Source organism: Xiphophorus hellerii, chromosome 8 (genome assembly GCF_003331165.1).
Source record: "Xiphophorus hellerii strain 12219 chromosome 8, Xiphophorus_hellerii-4.1, whole genome shotgun sequence".
Taxonomy (NCBI): domain Eukaryota; kingdom Metazoa; phylum Chordata; class Actinopteri; order Cyprinodontiformes; family Poeciliidae; genus Xiphophorus; species Xiphophorus hellerii.
This window is the reverse complement of record NC_045679.1, coordinates 21,692,239-21,714,339: the sequence shown is the minus strand read 5'-3', so window position 1 is coordinate 21,714,339 and position 22,101 is coordinate 21,692,239. Positions and strand designations below refer to the sequence as shown.

The 22,101-nt window shown below is 39.0% G+C and overlaps 1 protein-coding gene across 1 annotated transcript; it reads right to left on the bottom strand.

Moving 5' to 3' along the window:
- Positions 1-900: 900 nt before the first annotated feature.
- On the bottom strand, positions 901-20,508 carry ttll11 (tubulin tyrosine ligase-like family, member 11). Its single transcript, XM_032570573.1, has 10 exons — positions 19,413-20,508; positions 15,991-16,090; positions 15,216-15,349; positions 13,628-13,918; positions 13,252-13,536; positions 12,398-12,493; positions 12,195-12,307; positions 6,914-7,162; positions 4,770-4,876; positions 901-3,504 (listed from the first exon to the last, which is right to left on the bottom strand). Exons 1-10 carry the CDS (start codon positions 19,914-19,916, stop codon positions 3,191-3,193), a joined length of 2,193 nt encoding a protein of 730 aa, XP_032426464.1. The 5' UTR covers positions 19,917-20,508; the 3' UTR covers positions 901-3,190.
- Positions 20,509-22,101: the final 1,593 nt, after the last annotated feature.

The following is a 22,101-nucleotide window of genomic DNA, read 5'->3' as shown; positions in this document are numbered from 1 at the left end:
GTGAGGTTTTCCGCACTTTGTCTTGGAACAACTATGAATTTTGTTGTATTTTATTTGACAACCAAATATAAATCTAACAAAAAAAAAGTAAGGCGTGAGTTTTTATTTGACCACCCTTGGAAAATAATTTGAAGGAACACAGTTAACGCTGTGAGCCATTTGGCATCACAGCATCAACCAGCTTGAACGTCTGGCGAGGAAAGTTTTTGCCCTTTCTCTGCAAGTCATAAAGTTTTCTCGATATTATTTAGGTCTGGACTTTGCCTGGGCCGAAGTAAAACATCAATGCTTTCAACTAAACAATTCCATTGTAGCTCTGGCTGCACATTTAGTTGTTTTTTTTATACTAGAATGTGAAACTAAATCTTTTTGCATACTTTAACTGATTCATCTATTTTTCTCTCAATCCCGACCAGCTTCACTTTCTCTGCTGAGGAAGAGAATAACCAAAGCATGATGCTTCCACCACCTTGTTTTACAGTGGAGTTATGAGCAACATTAGTTTTCCACCAGCATATTCTGCTTCACGTTGGCTTGTGGTCAAAAGCAAACAGGACTTTCAACAACGGCACAGTTGCATGACCGATTAGCTAGCAAAATAATTCTCCCACTGGAGCTGTGCATCTCAGCAGCTCCTCCACAGTAACCACAGGTCACTTGTAATTTCTATCTCACCAGGTTTTTTTTTAAATTATTAATTTATTTAGTTAGTTTTAGTGTTCTTCTAACTTCAACATTAATTAACCTATGTGATATTGTGTAAAGCACTTTGACTAAAATTTGGATGTGAGATTGATTTATCAATAAATTAGAGGTGTATGAATACATTTGGAAGCACTGCGACTGCCAACCTTCAGTTGCTTGGAAATTTCTGAAACAAAACAAAGCCGATTCCACACCTTTAGCTCAATCAGAATATTTTATTCATGTCTTCCAGTGTTATAAGTACATCTCGTTCACAGTTGACACTGTAGGCAACCTTATTCCTCTACTACAAACGGTGGTAACCACCACACTGCTGTAAGTATGCAAGCCCTAGATTAGTATTCATAGCAAAAAGAAAACAAAAACGTTTAGGTTAATCCACTTTGTGTTTTCACAGCTGCCCACACTGCAGATAGTTAGTTCTTCGTTTGCATGTGACAAATCCATTCTTAATAATGGTGCAAAAGGTGAGAAAAAACATGTTGCAATGTTTTGATATTACAGTGACATTTAAACTTGGCATCCATCATGCTTTCCTGTGTAACTTTTGGTGTGCAAACGTTCCCTTCAGGAAACTATATGGTATGTTTTTCATTTATTTATTCATTTTTTAAGTCATGCAGTCACGTTTTATTTTGAAATATTAACGCCCTGTGGCAGTTACGTCACTAAATAGTAATCAACCTAAAAATTCACTGACGGGGAGGTCTGAGGCTGCCGACAGCAATAGCTTGCTGAACCGAAAGAGGATAAGTGAATGCTTTTTCACTTAACTCGTCACTAATGGGCTCATGGAGGACTAACAGCTGAGCCACTTGCTGTCAGGAGTTTTTTTTTTCACTACTGAGCTGAACAAAAATAAATACAGTACCGAGCATAAGCACACACTCGTACGCAACGTGTGCGCGCGCAGAAGCCCTGGCGGCCGTTTTGTCGACCTCTGTGCAAACATACGTGTACATAGTTGCTGTGCAAATTCATTAATACAGGTGCATCTCAATAACTCAGAGTATGACTGAAGATACTTTGAGTATTTCAATTCAAACTGTTAAGCTTGATTAGTTCGATCATCCTGGCCCATAGCTAATGAGAACCCAAATTCAGTCCGTCAGAAAATTAGAGTATTACATATGACCAAGTAAGATAGATAGATGGATGGATAGATGGATAGACAGACGGACAGAATGAAACAAAAAAATCTACATTAATCCCGTGAGCCATTTTTAGCATTTGGAAGGATTTGTGGCAAAAACCTGTCACTGAGAAATTAAAATCTTATAGTTAAAAAAATGTATAACCATATAGTATTCATCTTTTATTAATCTAATTTTTTCACTTTATTATTATTATTTTTTAAATAAGCAGGACCAGAAACATCCAGTGACTCAAAAGCAGACTCATTTAATAACCTTAGCTTAACACAGCAAGAGTTTGTTTTTTTTCTTTGAAGAAAAAGTGAGCCATGACGCACTCCTGTTGCTGAAAATAGATTAAAACTCAAAATATCTATTATGTATGCCTCTCGTGTAACAAGGCACAATTCCTAGACTCATTTTGTGTTTCGAATGATTCATAAATCCCCATCAATGTTTGAACATATAAACAGCACATTTTGGCTTTAGTTTTTCTGTTTTTGTGGCCCACAACACTTTGAACTTGGTGATTTTTGGTGACACTTCTGACAAAAAGGGTCTAAGTATATTAACACGGAAAGTTCAGTGGGAGGAAAAAGTGCTAAAGCAACAGGGATTTTGTTAAACAAAGCTCAGGGGTTGGGGTTACTGATGCAAACGGAATCATGAAATAATTGAATACATGTACTGTACAGCAAATGTTTAGCTGACATAGCTAGTTCAATGCAATTTATTTTCTGACAAACTTCATTTTGGGTTATTGTTAGGTACATGATATTTGAGAGTTAAATTGAATTACTGGAAACCAAAAAGAAATATCAATTTTAAATATCATGATGCAAGTGTATAATACACAGAATGCTCCCTTACACTCACTTGTTTAAGTGTGATCTGTGTGAATTAATGTACATAAAAATATCTACTTTGATCCCTGGGGGGAAAAAAACATTAAAATAAAAAAAACCTATAAAGGTTTTATTGGAGACGTAGTCAGAAGGGAAGGGAAGCAAGTAGCTGCCCTTTAGAATCAAACGGTACATAAAAAGCAGCCACATCCTCCTCCTGACAGGACCACACCGTTAATGTGTGATCCCACAAGGAGGAGAGGAAGGAATCCACCAGCCTCCATTACCATTTCAGTCCCCCCCCCGAGGCCATCTTCCTCCTCAAAAGGGAAAAAAAAAGCAATCAGGCATAGAGCAATGCGTCGACAAGCCAGCCAGCAGGGGTCGACTAGCCCTTCTCATATTCTGCGGAGGAGAAATGGACCCTTAATCTCCCCCCTCCCCGCTCGCTCCTGTGGAGAGGGTTCAAGGCGATGCAGTGGGTTTTGAACAGCCGGTTCCCTCTCATCAGTTCTCCACGTTTGCCCTGAGCGTGCGAGGCTTTGGTCTTTGATGCGGCCGGCAGTCCTGGCTCGTGGCCCTCCGGTGCACGGCCGGAGAGATGGGCCGAGGGTGGGGGAGGTAGAGCGCCTGGGTCCTGCCGCCTCGCGGCAGCGCCCTGCTGCAGCTCAGCGAGCGTCTGTCCTCGGCGCCGGACTGCGGCCCCAGGTGAGACTCGCACAGGTCCAGCAGGGACACTACCTGCTCCCTCAGTGCGAGGGATTTGAACCGCCGCCCCGCCAGGTTGAAAAAGGCTTCCACGAATGCCTGCAGTCCCATCCCTGTATGGGAAAAGGAAATGCCGATTTACAAGTGCGGGGACTTTTTAAGGCATGCGCACACGGCACCTTAAACCGTTAAGGTACCCAGGGTACAGATGAAAAATAAGTAAAATTGTTTAAAGGGGACAAAACCCCCTCGCTAAGATTTATTTATTTTTCCATGGGATGCAGAATATATCAGCATCAACGTCTGTATCGGCATTGTGTGCACTTGATTATTGGTATATAAGGCTTCATCTGCAGCTAAAAAGGTAATAATTCAAACATCAACATGTGAAAAGCTCAGCCTTTTTTGTTTGACCTAACATCAATACAGTGTAAAGCTGATCTGTTGATTATTTTTTTAATAATTGGATAGCAAAAAGATTAAATAAAATGCATCCAGGTTAAGATGATCCCCAATTGTTTGTCCGTTTCTTTGTAATTTGACCTTTTCCTTTTTCTAATTTTGGACCGAATGAAATGTTCATAACTTGGTGTGATCTGAATGGAACCAGCTTTACATCCTAAAAAAAAAAAAAGAGCCCAAGCAATTTTCACCTTTCAGCTTAGAAAAGCTGAAAGTAATAACCTTTCCGCTGACAGTTTCTTTAGAGCTGTGGCTGAAAGGAGAAGGAAAGTTTCATTAGTAGTGTACAAGTCCAGCTTTAGAACAAATTACATCATAGATTTCTCCTAAAAGTGGGTTTTTCTCCTTAAGTAATAAGTAGCCTTCCTACTAGACTTTCTGTGGACCTTATTACTCAGATTAAGAGGTCAGAGTGACTCAAACTCGAGAACAACAGATAAGAAAACGATAAAACTGAGCAGGATTCATACCTCACTAGGTCTGTTGCACCATTTTCTACTCATAACGTCTTTTAAAAATCATCTTCGCTTCTTATCGGTTCCCCATAAATACACCTGACTAAGCGCGCCCAGACGCAACAGCCGACCGATTCCAGTCCTACTGAAAGCTCATCTGAAATTCAGCCTACACTCTCCCCAGTGGACCTCTTCATGCTGGTCCATGCGATTTCCAACAATCTACTCTATGTCGCAGACATTGCGAGGTGGGACGCCTAAATAATTCATGTCGGGACGGTCTCTGCGCTGTCATGCTGTGATCTCGCCTCATTTCAATTATGGGAGAAGGGAGTCTGACGGAGAACGACAAGCAATTATGGGGGAGCCCATTATTTGCTCAGAGTCTCCAGGATGTTCAGTTCTCTGTTCTCCAAGAACACCGTGTGAGGACTTGTTTTTTTTTTTTGAGTATTCGTTACCTGCTTCTCGGGAGTCGGCCAGGGCGAAGGACCATCGACGTGTGATGTCAATATACAAGATGTCCACTGACGCCATGGTGAGGTTGCTGTTGCTCAGTTTACAAGTCCTAGAAATATAAAGGAATATTAACATCTAAATTAAATACAACCTAATAAGAGAACCAAAATTTGTTTTATTTTCTCTTAAGATGCAATTAAATGTTTTGGTTACTCAAGTGTACATCTGATCAGGAGTTTTGTGATCTCCATTTTAGTAAAACTTAGAGCAGCGGCAACTGATTGTAGCCAAATCCGATGTCATAAGGAGCTAATATTTCATAGCAGCAGAAGCGATGAGATGGGCGGACAAAATGTTTACGTAGTTGACATTTTAAACTTGCTTTAGTATCTTGTATTATTGATTAGCTCTGAAAGCAGCCCTAAGACATAAGTGTGTGTTAAAGGTGGACCGATTGCAGTTTTTGGGCCGATCACCGATCTTTCAAAAGCCTGACCTGCCAAGTAGTGGGTCGGTCAGTTAGCTCTGTCTTACAGTAAAACAAAAGAGGAAATTGGCTGGTTTTAGGACCTTTGCAGAGGTAGACAAAATCGATGGATCTCGCCTCCATCGATTTTGGTCACTTGGATAAGGTCACTTTCATAGGCAAGTGCAGACCAAAGTATATTTCACTAACCCAGAGCTGTCAGGTCAGAAAGTCGGTGTTGTATTCCAGAGATAGAGCGACAAAGTAAGCAATGTTTACCTAAAGGATGAGGACCACTGCAGCATCAGGCTATGACGCTGCTTCTAAAGTGTACAATATTAGCCCAACACAGTGCAGCTACTTGTTAACCCAAATGGTGACAGGAACAGTGAAGATGGCTGCCGCATCTTTTTATGAGCTTTGCTACTGAACAAGATGAAATATTCACCTTTATATATAAGATAATAATGAGACTGCGTGTGTGTGTGTGGTGTTCTGTGACAGAATCCCAACAATACAGCAAGAACTGATTCTGTGTTTATGCAGGAGTAGACAGAGAAAAAGAATAAGAATTTAGTGTAAAGCAGTACGAAAGCATAGAAAAGGACGATGCTCGTTTTTGAGAAAGTCATTACTTTTAATGAGAAATCCGACATTCTGCAGACCTGTAATGGTTCACAGGGAAAGTGATGTGTTTATTTCTTTCTTTTTGTTGCAGGGCCTTAATTACTTAAAATCTATATGCTTAGTTTCTTTCTTCGTTTTTTTATTACATGCAATAATGATAATATTATGCAAATGGGGTTCCAACGAGCTACAAATGCCATACTTTTTTCCCCCCCAGATTCAAATTCCCAGCTCTAAGCTTATTTTTGTTCAAATTTTAAGTTCATAGATGAAAATATACCATAATTCTTTTGACAGATGTTGATGGAGGGGTCAGACTTTAAATATGGAACCATGGAAGGACGGATGGATGACGGGCATAGAAATGGATGGCGGGATAAAGTCTGCAGAAGGAATTATTTTCCCAAACTCCGTTCCGTACTTTAAGTCTATTCCAGACGGCATTGTAATCCTGTAAATTGAATTTAAAAACTGCATTTGCTCTAATACCGTAAAATATAACGCATTATTTCCTCAAGGGAATTCTGTATGAAAAACAAGCTTTACCTTCAACAGAGATGAAATTATTACATCATGCTTATGGTATCCATTTTTCACACTCTCATTTTAACATAAACATATGGAGTCTTTGCAAGTGTTTATAGTGTAATTAAAGTTAGACTATTTCCTGAACTCCCAGCAAGAATGTTCTGTCCTAAAAAAAAGGCTAAAATAAGGTGAGACAGTGTTTTGCTGCAGAATCTAAATTAATAAAAGCCTCTCTAGTCTCAGCGCTTTGAAAAGGAATCTCTAAACCACAGCTCAGATGAGACTCTCACTACTTCAGATGGAATCTGTGAATGCACCTGTTTCTTTTACTTTATTAAGTCAGCATGCCGACTCTGTGCTGCTTACATATGCTAAATCTGGGTAAGCAGAGAGGATTTTTATCCAGGGAATCAGCACCCGTCTTAATCCTTTCCGTCTTACTGCAATAAAACGAAGGCTTGCTTTACTGTAGATGTGCAGCTTACATGGCAGAGATGATATCAGGATCAAACACAACATGTGCACCTGATGAAGGTTCGGAAGGCAGTGGGGCCGAGGCGCATGTTGCCCTTCACCCCGAGGAAGCGTATGAAGAGAGCGGCGATTCGCTCCACCAGCCGCAGATGGTTGAACTGTTTGGTGTACTTCGGGTAGACCTGCTTCAAGCACAGCGGAGGCAGATTATCCGCGTTATCTGGACTTCTGCCTTGAGAATCGCCGTCCGCTGGGATCACCTCCACAGGATCAGACCCGCCTCCTCTTGGTTGAGGAGTCCTGATGTAGATACCACAACAAAAACAAACAGGGTGGGGGGAGGTTTATTATTCATTTCATGCAATGTTAATTAAGATTGACTGTCCAGACATGTATGCTAATAACAGGGCATGTATTTGTACTCAATAGTCTGTGTGAGTCATTCAAAAAAAGAAAAAGTCTATCAGGTGATCATCAGTCAGACAGAAAGCAGAGAGGGATTTGAATTGCTTTCTTTTAAGCACTCCACACCAAAGTAATGCAAGAATGGCAGGACACAAGACCTGTAAAAGCTCAAAATTGGTTTCTTGATATGTCAGATATTGATTATTCCATAAGGGCAAACAACAAAGCAGTGTGGTTGAGGTGTTGTCATTAAATAAATCCACCCGTTTGCCTCCAATCAAGTCAAATGACATCATGGAGACTTTACCAAACTCTTTGAAGACTCTGAAATATTGCTTTATTTTCTCTTAAATTTCAAGAACGAATCAAAAAGTCCCATTGTGATGGCCTTCAACATATATATAAAAAAATCAGATAAAATGTTAAAGAGTGTGTTAGCTACATTTTAGATGAGTTTTTTTCTGCTGTTTTGAGGTATAGAGCTGATTTTGTTTTCTAAGGTTTGCACTGAATTGCTAGGCTAATCGTAGCATGTAGACTCTATTACATTATAATTTAGACTTTAATGCAATTCTAGTTAATGTAGTTTAGACAAGTCATACAGAAAAATAAGCTGTCCTGCTTCCTAAATTAAGTGCTTACTTTAAGCAGCGTAATTTCAACGTTTCAGCTTCTTTCTGCCTTACACACACATAAACACTGTCTGTGCACTGCACACAGAGCAGATCATGACAGAAAGCCATTAAACTGCAGCTGTCAACAGTTGTTCCCCCCGTCCACCCCACACACTCTAAATGCCAATGTTAAGATTATCAGGTGGGAAAGAAAACACAACAAATTAATGTGCACAGTCTATAATTCAGATTTGCAAGCCCTGCACATGAAAACAGACAGTCATTTTTACACACCGGACCACTAAAGTTGTGGCCGCGCTGCTCGCAGAGGTCACGGCTGATGTATAATCACTGACTCTACAACAATAGCGGGTATCAGGAGTCAAGTTTAATCAGGGACTTTATGTCTTGAATGGAAACCTGAGCTGAACAGGATCGAACAAGGACATCTGTACTTGTGATCTTTATTATTATTTGACCTTTGCTGTCAAGCAAAAAAAAAAAAACAGGATTTACATAGCAACAAAATCAAAAGATAAGCAGTTGTCTCACTACTCTAACTTCTTTATGTTGCCTCTTTTTTCTCATTAAATTGAACTTCGTTGTTTTAAGTCTATCCTCCAATGTGTGTTTCCTTTTCCCAAGTTCCTACAGTAAGCACAAAATTTTTTGCTCGCCTCCACTTCTTATGAGACACGTGGGCTGAAACCCAGTCTAACTGGCATCCCATCAGTCCCGTCCCAGCCTGCTTGTGCCTTCGCAAAGTCTAAGTTTACGGTTCTTCTTGATACCGGCATGGGTGACACCAACACAGCATTTCTTAAAGTTTGATAGAATCAATTGTCCCAGGGGGATAGAGAGGGAGGCCACCCACACACAGATTTAGCAGTTCAGACTCCGCTAAAAAAGACAAACCTTGCACAGACAAACTGGGAGAATTTCCACATACTGCAGCAAAGAGAGAGAAAAAAAATGAAGGAAGGAAAGCTAGAAACTGGCAAAGACATTAAAGACATTATTAAGTTTTGAATGTTAAACTAGTTCTAACATGACAACAAGCTACAATAGAACGCTTTGTAACAAAATATAACCAAGTGTCAGGATGGCCCAGTCAAATCAAGGCTTAAATTCAAATAAACATCTATAGCAAGGCACATAAGATCCCCAAAACATTAAATTTGATGTTTTTGGTTTTAACCTGTGCCTAAGTACAAAGTGTATGAATACCTTCTCAAAGCCAATAAAAGAAAAAAAAAAAAAAAAGAATTTTATAACTATGCTCTGTATTTAGTTTGCCTCATTTCCCCTTATGCAGATAATACCTTTATAATGGGATATTTTAGCGCCTCATGCCTGTGAATATAAGCTTTTCACCTTTATGATGGCTCATAAATCACTTCCAAAGACAGAATACTCAGGATTAATGAGCTGGGTGCATACACTACATATCTGAGAGTCACTGATACTGTCACAAACTCGCGTATATAATTCCTCGTTTATCTCTTCTCCCTTCAAAGTGGCACTTCTTCCCCCTGCCCCCTTTTGTTCCATCATTTGGGTTTGATTTTTTTTTTTATAAAACAGTGGTTTTATAAAATCACCGACTTTTGTGCATGCTGCGTCAGGCTTCCCCTTCATCTTGAGAAGTAAAATCCCAACATGCGTGAACTTTGAATAAACCTCTTCTAAATGACTGAGTTTCATCCATTCCACTGACATGGGTGTTATTCCTCAATGTCAGTGTGTGTGTTTTTTTTTTTTTTGACATCGCGTCTATAGGCCGCTTGTGAAATACCCAATTAGTCTGAAGTGGGTTTTAAAATATTTCTAGCCTATATCTTTTCTCTCTTTTGACATGAATTGAAATTCTTAATAAAGCCATTCAGTTATTTCCTTTCTAATCATAAAGAGGTTTGCTCATCTCAATCAGAGAAGTCTAATTTCACATTACACTGTCACTTTTTATCAGACTGCTCAACAAGTTTCTAATCTAAAAGTCAATTTCTCCTCTTACTTCTAAATGGTTGATTTATATCATTGTTCTAATATTGAAATCATATCACCCTTTCCTCTCAACACCTCCGCTCCATTAGATTCAGCTTTTTACCCAATATCATTTAAAGTTGCTTGACTAAAATTTCTGATCTGAATAATTAGGTGTGAATCTTTGGACAGCGATGGCTTTTTTTTTTGACCTAGTAGAGAATTTAAAAACATGAGCATTAACTTGATCGATATAACATTCATGAACTGAATTTGCAGAAATATTTTTTATCAAAAGTAGTTTAACGCATATAGGAGGGAAAAAGCTCTTTGAAAAGAGGATGTAGATATGGATCCAACAAAAAGTAAGGGAGTTGCAGGAGTATCCCCACGCATGCTTTGAGGAACATGTTTTTAACTTGTGTGGTTTTTAAAGAAAAGACACCTACGAAAAACAAAAATGTGGTAAAGTCTTGAGGAATAAACAAATAAACAAAAAAATAACAAAACTTGGGCAAAGATCAGTATTTCGCCTCCTGATCTTGGATCTGAACCAATCAAGGGAAAAATCTGCCAAATCAGATTTCAGGCCGACTCTACTAAATATTATTCAGACACTTTCCTGAGGTGGGCTTGTTTAAACGACTCTTGGTCAACGCTAAATTGTTTCGACCTCATCTTGAGGTCGGCAACAGGGAATTAAAAACAAACATGAGGCTTGATTTTCCATAGCTTGCATCAACTCTGTGTGTTTTCTTCTGCCTTCGTCTGACTCCTTGATTTCTTTCCAAAAGTCCAAAACTCTTAAGGTAATCTGTAAACTGGTTATGGATCAGTATAAAGGTATATCAAGCAAAAAAACATATATAAATTACATCATGCCATCTTTAAATTCAAGATGGAGTTTTCTTAAGCCACATAAAACAAAGAGTAAAGCAGCACAACTGCTTCCCTACCTGATGACGTGCAAGTGGCTGAAAGAAGGCTTTAACCAATTTCCATTGTCTATATATTTCAAGACAAATATATCTGTTTGAAAATACTTCTGCTTGCAAAAAAACACAGTCAAGTGACAATTCAAAACCTCAGTCGGCAACTTCTAATACTCCTTCTGTTTTTCTATTAAAAGTAGAACAGCGAAATAATATTGTGCGCCAAAAGTATGTTCACTATTGTTAGAATCTGTAAGTTTATTCTGAATTTTTTGCAAAAAAGAAAGTATATCAAACTCAATATAACAATATTTGTTATAATCTCCATTAAAACTAACAGTTTGAAGCTACATTTTGTATGTCACTTTAGTTCCAATGATTGCTGCTTCTCTGGTGTTTCTAAAGCGATTAGATCATGTGTGTATACGTTTGGATCATGCCGATTTAAAGCACACGAAGAAAGGAAGCAGAGACATATTTAAATATTAATGGTTCATAAATATTACAGTCATGATGATAAGCAGTTATTTCCAAAGATATATTTTTGTTTTCCATGAGCACGTTTGACATTTTTCCTACCATCCCATTCTCCTTTGAACACAAGATTCCTTTGTCTTTTTAGTGTTAATTTTATTTGACAACTAGAATCATTACAAATAAGAAAATATCAACTTAAACTTTGTAAGATCCTTATGACTTCCCTTTTCTTTAAAAACTAGATATTCAGTCTAAAGATTGAAAAGGTAAAGCTTTACACATTCTCCCTCTGAGGCCCAGAAGACCGAGCCAACCTATAACATATAATGGACGTTAGATCAAGCGATTAAAGAATGTTTAACAGAGTGGAGATAGAAATTAGTTCAACAAGAAGTTAAGCGAGCATTATCCACAAGTAGACACTGCTCTTGGATGCAAAGAAAATATCAAATATTGAGGCTAATTTAAAGATAAGGTAGTTAAAATTTAAAGTAGAAGGAACAGAATGAGAATAACAGAAAAGGATGAGGAAATAAGTTGAAAGCAGACAGAAAGAATAAATCTGCTTTTCATATTGAAATATGGAATGATAGGGTGGGGGGGACACTCCCTAATTGAGAAGGAGATCTATTTCCAAGCACCACGCAGGGCCAGTTGAGTAGAGATTGAGCCACTACATTGGCACAGTGATGTGTGAGCTTCCTCCATGCCTCAGTTGATTTAATTTTTTCCGTTTAACAAGCTTAGAGAGAGCCGCTGAGTGGTGCGGGACCCGGCTCGGAGGAGCGGGTGGGCAGAGTGAGATATCGTGTTCTTAAAGCGGACATGCTAGCAGAGAGTGGTGGTGGGGAAGCGTGGGAGGGGGCTGAAACAACATCCAACTTCAAACAGGGTGTTTACGCTGAGGTGTGCGGCGCTTACGCTGTCAATTTCTTGTTGAAGGGATCCATGAGGCGCAGCGTGTCCCTAATCACCCCCACTTTCACCTGCTCATCTACTGGACTGGGAACGTACTCGAAAACTCCTGGAGCCACCTGAGACAGACATGCACTTAATACAAGAGGTGGTGGTGGTGGGGGATGGTGATGGTAGAGTGATGATGATGATGGGAACCAGTGTCTTACTTCCTGCTCATGTTCTATTCTCATACTGGGGTTGGAGTTGACCTCTAATAACACCGGCTTCAGGTTCTTCATCAGCAGAATGTCGAAGCCTAATATCTGACACACAAACAGACCACAACGATTAGAAACACACATTCAAGAAGATTCTAAAACCTTTATTCGTCCCAGAAGGGCTGTTTTTCTGTAAACACATTTGTAAAAACTTCAATTTGATTAGAATTTTTTTTCTTTTTTGGGGCATTTTTAACAACCTGATCCACCAGGAGTGAAAACAGTTTATGTGAATGACTTTAGTGAAATTGGAAAAAAAAAACAAAACACTGAACCAGCAAATAAAGAGAAGTGTTAATGGGTTTTAAAAAAAACTGTTAAGAAAATGATAAAAATCAATATTTTACATTCCCTGCAACCATTCAGCTGCAAAAAGAATTTTACAAATACATATTCATAAGATAATTTCACTTCCTCCCCTAATAAAGGTAGACTTTATGACTGATTCTTAACAAATCATATAAGGAAGGAAATGCATAAGGAAGAAATACAATCAGAAAAGAAATGGGAGGTGAAATATATATAAATATATAATATACATACTGTATATATAAGGACACAAGGGAAGAAGGAAGGATGAAAGCATGTGAGAAAGGAAGGAAGGACTCAACAATAGAATATGAAATTAAGTGAAGAAACAAAAATTGTTTCCGATCTCTTTCTTCTTATTCCATACTTATCCAGAGCTGGAAAGCCAGGAAATCAAATACTACTAGCTCCGTTAGAAAACCTGAGCACTTTGATTGGCTGACAAACAAACGTGTTAATAACACACTGGCCTGCAGCTCCGCTGTCACACCCACCTGGAAACAAGTAGGCCCTGGCTTAGCAGGCGGTATATCGGCTTGGTAGTGGACTTTAAGGTCCGGCAGCACGGCAATGACAGACTTGATGACGAGGGCGATGATGTCCGACCAGACCCGCTTGATGTCAACGCCCTTGGCTGCCAGCCTGTAGAGCACACTGGAGAGCGTCCGCTTGCTGCCCGTGTTCTGGCTGTCCGAGTGGACATAGTTGCCGCTTTGAACGTTGAGCGAGTAGTTGGTCAGGTGCATGAAGACGCGGCTCAGGTTCTTCTGGCTTGGCTCCTGCAAAGAAAAAAGAAAAAAGAAAAACGGCAATGCCATATAATCAATCTCAAAGCAAGCCTGTCGGGATTATCAGCGAGGTAAGCGCTACCTGGTAGGGTTCGGTGCAGAAGCGCGTCAGACCTTCTTTGGCGATGTAGATTTCCAGCGGCTGCATGGACTTTATCAGCACGTAGAGGCGGATGTCGAATTTGAGCTTGTCGATGAGCAGCGGCTTGTGGATGTATTCTTGCACCACCGCTTGTTTGGCCTGTGAGCCCACCACCAGCTTCAGATCGACGGGGTCTTGGATGAGGTAGATACCATCCCCCTGGGAGCCCCCGTCGGGCTTCACGATGAAAGTCGGGCTCTCCGTGCCGTCACTCTCCTTCACCATACGAATCTGCAGCAGAGGAGCAAGGGGGGCAGAAACGACCGTATCCGTTCAGAACGGATACGATCCAAGGAAAACACGCTACTTCATCCAGTAGACCAAGCTAAACCAGGACGTTGTAATCAAATCTTAGTGTAATCTCATTCTTCACTGGACTAATAATAGAGAAGAGTCAGAGAGGCTTGATCTGCACCAAAATCGTCCAGAGGTTTCTCTGAATTAACATGCAAGCCCAGAAAAGTCAAAAGCATTTTTCACAGTGTTAATTATCCCAGGATATGTTATGTAATTCTACGCTGCTGCAGTACAGATGCACGGTAATGGATGTAAATAGGTTTCTGGATCTCTGAAGGGAGGCAGATTTAAAGGATGAGAAGTGAATCTGAATGTATACGTTGATGTTGTGGCGCCCCCTGCTGTACAAAACATGTTATTTCCTTCCTCTCTACCAAACGTTTACTTACAAATGGCTAGGAAAATGAAGCTTTTATGTTATTACAAATGATTATAAATCTGAAAACAATTAGAAAAAAAACGAGTAATTCTAAATATGAATATCACCCTGTGTCTCAGTGTCTGTAGTTGGATTTTATAGCATAGGATATGAGTAGTGTGTGATTTTAATCTGGCATTTAGTTAGACAGACTGTAAATAAAGGTCTGATAACTGTTGGCAATGTAGAGAGATACCCCACATCATGTCTAGTGCAGGGTAGAGTGATGATAGAAGGAAACAGCAGCGGCTCTTAGTAGTGTACACACTCTGTTAAAATGCCAGATCATAAAGGGAGATCATAAATCACTTCACAGCCTTTTTTTTCACATATTGAGACATGTTTTTATTCGTAAGAAGTCAAATGAAAACAAAGAAACAAAGCTAAAAGTGAGCAATAACCTATCTGCAGAGGTGGGAATATTTTAAACTTTACTGAAGCACCTATTGATTCAGCAATCAATAGTCTTCTTCAGAAGGAGTTGATGATCGTCCTTACACGATCTTGACTTGGCGATTCCAGAACTTTCATTTTCAGCTCGCAAAAACTTTATTTTGTTGATGTGGACTTTTTGCTTGAATTCCCTGTGATGCCGAAAAATAAAATCTCAATTTATTTTCTGTTTTTAACTTCCGCAGATAACTTTTTATACCACAACTGACTTGGAACTGAGTAAGTATCAGCTGAAAAATATAACGATTGTTTTTCGTTTTTCTTTTTCAGTTAATCACATACGCATAACTACATATTACCAGTATGCACACCTTTGGGAGGCCCTGCATGTTTTTCTTATATGAGGTGCTGCAACAGTACCTCTGTGGAAAACTGCTGGTACTCTTCAGGCAGGATCCAGGAGCGCGGATAGAAGTCGTACTCTTCTGGGAAAAGCTCTTGCATAGTCCGAACCGCTCTACTCAGGTTGATCTTCCTCAGCATCTCCACCATCCCTGAAAAGACACCATTTACAGACAATCCTGCAGGTTCTCAAGGGAAACAGGAAGCAATCAATCACCAATAAAAAAATAAAAACAAAAATAAAAACTTGATATTCTAAATAAATGTTTTAAGCAAAAGTCAGGTGTAAGGACTAAACTAAGCACAAGCTTACGGTGGCTCAGCTGCGTCACTGAAACGCAAAAAACCCAAGACAACAGCAAAAGCCACTACAGAAGATATAAAAAAAACTTCCTGCCATAACTTCAATTGTGGCTTTTAGTCATTGTATTCATTGTTGCCTTTGTGGCTTTTTGTTGTTGCTGCTTTTGCACTTCATTGCCTTTTCTGGTTCAACAAACTAGAGGAATATTGATATGATTTACCTAAATACTCAGATTTACACATTATTTAGGGTTTGATTTCTGGTTTGATTTATTTTTATATCCATGTTTTTAGATTTTTGTGATAAGGCAATACTTGGTTGTGCTTAAATTACAAAGTGTTAAAATATTGGTCTAATTGATGTGCTTACCAAGACTAATGATCCAACTAGATGAAACAAAGTAGATTACACAAAGCCAGCTGAAACTACAAACACACATAACTAGTTATAGGTTGAGTGAGGATTAGAAAAGTACACATATTTAAATACCTGGGAACTTGTTGACTTGTCCTGACACAATATTTTCATTGTCGTGGAAGGAAACACCATGCCAGTAGATATCACATGCTGCACGTCTTCCTGTGTGAAACTGAGGAGAGGAAAAGCAAAGCAGTGGGAAGGACTCATTACATTTATATGCTGAAAAGAAAGCCAATTAAAAAAAGTAATCATTTGGAAAATGTGAACTGTCTGAAAATATGAGCAGAACCACAGATTCAAGATGATGGTCTGAATAATGTACTGCACATTTTTCAAATGCAACGCAATGCTACTGAAGACAAGTAGCATGGTTTGTTTTTTTCCCCAGAGTCCACTTTGGTTTCCAATCTCCATTGGAGTAATGGGTCAAAACTATGCAGAGTTTGCAAAGAGAAACATGAGGGATTCTCTCTTTAACTCTCCCGTGCCACTCCAAGTCTACAACTCAAAGGTGTCTGAAGGCTGACAGTCCAATATCTTAAATAGTTTAACCTCCTCCCCTCCTGTAGTTGGCTATAAGATAAACCTGTGCCAGAGTTGCATCTTGTTAATGTGTTAGCGTGACACTGTGTAAAAGGGAAACCCTGGTTGACTGCAAAGACCTGCTATAAATACAGCTACACGCAAGTGTGTGAAGGCGACAAAGGAGGGGAGATTATTTTGAGTAGTTTCTGGGGATTACATCCAGACACAGCTGTGTTTATGAAAAGTTGCTTCATTGCTAAAATCTTTCGGTGTCCTTTGGTAAACAATTCAGTTTTCTCTTGCCGTACCAGAAATACCCTTTTTTGATATTCAGGTTATTTTCCAACCAGACTTCAAGACGTTATGACAATTTTAAAACAAATGTGTTCAAAATGCCTGATTAGTTTCTAACACTCCCTCAAAATATGACAATAGATGAAAATATGAAGCATTTCCGTGATCTTTCGCTCGGACCCTCGGGTGGCTGTTATCTCTACCTCAGAGAGGACTCACTTTATTGGATTAAGGGAGCTTAAGGCTAGTGATTTCTTCCTGTGGCGGAGAAAGCCATAAGTGGAAAGTCAGCTAGCAGATGTAGAGTCAGTTGTTTCAGTTCTCCAACTTGCACTTTGGCATTCAGTTGTGTTGCCATCAATGTGAATTCTGAATATTTTACCACCGTCTGAAGGGAACTCGTCCACTTCACACCAACTTCATAAGTGGGCTAACAGAGCCGAGCTGCTAAAGTTTCGGCCCCTTCAATGTATGATGACAAAGGCTGTCACAGTGACGGCAGCTCCACAGAGCTGTTGACTCTGCTGGGGGTGCTTTGTGCTAACTAAGTGTTGCCATATGTCCATCGTCATGGATACCAGTAGCAGGGTTCAAGTGTCACAGTTTGGTTACTGGTGATAAGTGCGCCCTGTGCTTCCCCGTCTCATTGAGGTGACATTCTTTCCATGCATAATGGAGGCGGTGTTCATAACAGCTTTGAGTTGGCACTTTAAGAAAAATAAACTCTCAAAATAACTCAGGACAAACAGAAATGAGTAAAAAAAAATTTAAAAAGTGACCTCAGAAAGTTTTTTTTTCGTCCCATTTGTTGCTCTTTAGGTTCGCACACTGCAACACAGGTGAAAGAAAATCTCCATCGTTTCATCTGAGTCGATGATCTAATATTAATGACTTAAAGCATGGAGATTACAGTCACTGCTAGAGCTGCAACTTGATACTTAATTGATAAATTGTTATGTTTATACCCACGTTTTTAGATTTTTGTGACATGACAATACTTGGTAGTTCTTAAATTCTGAAGTGTTGAAATATTGCTACAATATTTCATGCAGTATTGTCTCTTTTAGATAGTGATTTTAAAAAACAGCGACAAAAGAAAAGTTGCTGGATTAGCAGTGCTGTTCTTTCGGGAAAAGAAAGAAAAGAAAGAATTACTGCAGTAAAGCAGATAGTTTTATGCCAAATTATTTATCTACAACACTTCATCTTGAGTCGATGACTTCAAGTAAAGACATTATAGAGGAGGCTGGAGATGAAACTACAAGGTATTTAACTCCTAAACTGTTTTTATTTTATATCCATATATTCGGATTCACATGATAGAACAGTAGGTTGTGTATAAATGGGACTGGTTTTCCTCTTAAAGTCACATTGTTCATGTGTAGCCAGCCAAATGAACTCGAACACCCCTAAATAAAATAAAATGGGAGTACGACTAATTGCTGTCAGAAGTTCCTTTTATAAATTTGTGAGTAATTCCAGCTATTCTGTGAAGAACTCAGAGGTTCGATGCAGATTACTGGAGAACAAATAGCATCACAAAAACCAAGGAGCACAGTGGAAAAGTCAGAAGTAAAATTATGCAGCACAACTTTAAAAATAGCATTAAAATAAAACCATGTAGTTGCCTCCTCAAATGTTCAAGGAAAATGTCTAGTTGAAAATTACAAAAGAAGCCCTGGTCTATAAGCCATGTAGAGGAAGCAGTAAACATGAAGAGAATGTGATCTGGTTCAGGCAGACAAGCTAAAAACTAACACTGCACAACAACATGAGCACAACTCCTATGTTAAAACACGGTAGTAGCAACATTATGCTGTGGAGTTTATTTTCTTCAGCAGGAACAAGGGAGCTTGTCGTCAGAGATGATTGAGAGGAGGATGGCTGTAATTGCAGAGCAATACTGGAAGAAAACTTGTTAGAACTTTAAAAAATAAGAATAAATTAAAGACGTAACCAGTGCTACAATGCAGTGGATCATGGCATTGTCAATATGTGTTAGAATGGCCCAGTCAAAGTCCCAGACCTATATATAACAGAGCATATGAGGGGACACTTAATATTCACAGACACTCCACAATTTGTTTGAGTTTTAGCCAATAAAGTGCCCCTTTTATATAAAATTAAAATGTGCATGCCACACATTTCAGATTTTTCTTGTAAAATACAAAAAATAAAATAATAAATTAACAAAACCCATGCATTAGTTGCATGCCAATTCACAGGTGTGAAATACTTTGTGCAGGTCTGTCTCTTAAATAAAATAACATTAAATTGAAAAAGTTTAAGTAAAGACACTTCAAATATGATGAGCTGCAAAAAAGAAAGAAAAGAAAGCCCACATCCCCTTCCAAAAAAAAAAGAAACAAAAAACAATTAGCCATCAATTTTGTTCTTTAATTCAATAAGCCAATGTAGACAAATAAGTCGACATGACTCCATTTGAAGCTTCACTCAGAGGGGGGAAAAACATGAATAAAAGTGGCTTATGAAGACAAACACTTAAGCTTGTTCTAATCCAATTGGGACGAGAAGCTGATGACACACTTCTCCCCAGGATCAAATCATCCTCAGCTTCTTCCCTAAACCATTTATTCACAAGTTTCTGCTGGGACAAAACACAACAAAAAGAAGAAGAAAAAAAAGAAATGAAATGGTTTCAAATAGCGCACCTGTTTCCACTGTAGCTCCTTGATGCTCAGTTTCAGGGCTTCCAGGGAGGTTTTAGCTTTAGACGTGTCCACCGTCACAGGCCTCCTCTTTCTGGGAAGCTTGAATTCATCCTCGCAGCGTGTTTCCTGCGTGTTGCTGGATTCGTGGACGTAGTTCCCGTTACTCTCTGCTGTCTTGCCTTGCAGGATCTTCCCCGTCCCCTTGATGTGGAGTGTTTGATCACATATAGGACTGTTGAAGTTTTTCACAGCGTGAGCTGGAAATCCCTGCAAGGGTTTCCCACAAGGATTCTTGCTGCCTCTTTTCCCCTTCTGCTTGCAAATATTGGTGGATAGTGCATCCGTCCCCGGGGCGGTGGTGATGCGGCCGGTGGGATCTGGGGAGGCGGAGGGAGAAGACACGGGCATCTCTTCCTCGGGATCCACTTCCTCCTTCTCTGCATCCTCGCCCAGTGATTTCATCTGCCCGAGCTGAACCTTGACATCTCCATAATGATCACCCATTATGCGAAACGCGATAACTCACGCCGCAGCAGTTCCGTGGAGCGCAGTAATCTGAAGCCGGGGAGCCGATTAGAAACAATGTGGTCCGCATTGCTATCTAGACTGACCACAAAAAAAATTAAATAAAACACTATTAATTTTCGTTACCTACATCCGTGGGAAAAGCAGCAACGCGAGTTAGCTGGGATCATCTGCGGGTCACTATATATTTACGAGCGGAGAAGAAAGGCATGTCTCTCTGCAGAGCTAATTCTGACCATATAAAAGCAGCAAGGGACAGGCGGCGGCTTGTAGCCCGGCACTGCTAGCTGCTGGATGAGAGCTGACTATAACGTTAGCTTATTAAACTTCAATTTAGCTTACAGCGTTTCTAAGCCACAGGCGAAGCTCTCCAACTCCTCTACAGGCAAACTTCACCTGTCCGGTACCGTTATGAAGCTCCCTAAACCAGCGGGCAAGTGTCACAATAATGTAGCGGCGCTCTGCAGCGTCTGTGTTACCGTCACGGTGTTGTCAGGCAGCAGATAGCGGAGCCGCCTGCCTGCCATCCTGTGGCCCAGCCTCCATCTGGTTCTCATGACCACAGCTGATGCTGCGTTTTGGGTAACTCGGAAAATTTGCTTCTCCTACTGTGCCGGTTTTATTTATTTATTTTTTTTATTAACTTTATTTCACGCAAGAAAATTACAACAAAATAAATACAACATGAAATAAATGTTGTTCCTACTGTGCCGGTTTTATTTATTTTTTTTTTATTAACTTTATTTCACGCAAGAAAATTACAACAAAATAAATACAACATGAAATAAATGTTGATCCTACTGTGCCGGTTTTATTTTTTTATTTTTTATTAACTTTATTTCACGCAAGAAAATTACAACAAAATAAATACAACATGAAATAAATGTTGATCCTACTGTGCCGGTTTTATTTTTTTATTTTTTATTAACTTTATTTCACGCAAGAAAATTACAACAAAATAAATACAACATGAAATAAATGTTGCGCCTGTGTGGGTTTTAAAGTTTCTATTTCTGTTATTCCTGTTAAATATATTAATACATTCCTACATCTTTTCAAACCTTTATTTTATTATTTTTTCTTGAGATTGTGTTGTAAACATATAGTTATTTTCTTTACATTGTTTTACTTGCATCCAACCCATAAGAGAGTTAAAGATTGCACCAAAAAAGAAGCATTTATTCATTACAAGAATAATCTTTTCTAATGTTCTCCCTCCGAATATTTTAAGTGATTCATGCATACTGTACTTAAAGTAATAATTCTAATTACACATGTTCATAAAATATTCACTAGAGGGTGCTGTTTCAACGTGCAAGGCTATTTCACTCCTTGCTATTAAAACTCATCTTAATACCAATTTCTATTGGCTAAGACATAATTTGAACTGCTTTTTTTTTCTTAATTATTGCTATTAGAGTTTTAAATGTTTTCTGGTATGGTTTAACTACCCTGTGACTACAACCTTCCCTTCAGAAGATCACACACTTTATTAAACCAAGCGAACTACTATTGTGAACTTGATTTGAAAATTAGATTTTTGATACCTGGCACCTGCTGCACCCTTTAAACAATTTTTACATTATTGTAAAAGTACTGGCATTCAATCATGTTTTCAGAGGTATCTCTACTTGTTGATATTCTCGTAGAATAACCAGAGCATTCTTTAACTAAAACAGAGACATGGCTTAACCTTTTCTTTTGCATACCCTCACAATATAATTGCTGACAGTAATTATTTAACCACTCTGGTTGAAAAAGGACCCATTTTCATGTGAAACGGGTCATGTGATGTGAGCACAAAAATTACTGAAAGAGGGAGCACAAAACCGACTGCAAAGGACCAAAAACATTATTGCGAGATCGCAACATTTATTGCAAAAGAGCACAAAGGCTATTGAGAGGGAACAAGAAAATTATTGAGAGAAGGAATGCAAAACTTATTGCAACGGAACCAAATATTTATTGCGAGAGATTGCAACATTTATTGCAAGAGAATGAAAAACTTATTGCAATAAAAAAAAGAACATTATTAAGAGGATACCAACACTTACTAAGGGAACGCAAAACTATTGCAATGGAATAAAAAAATTATTGCAAGAAAACGCAACATTTGTTGCAAGGGAATGCAAATTTAGTGTTATTATTGACAGCAAATGCAATA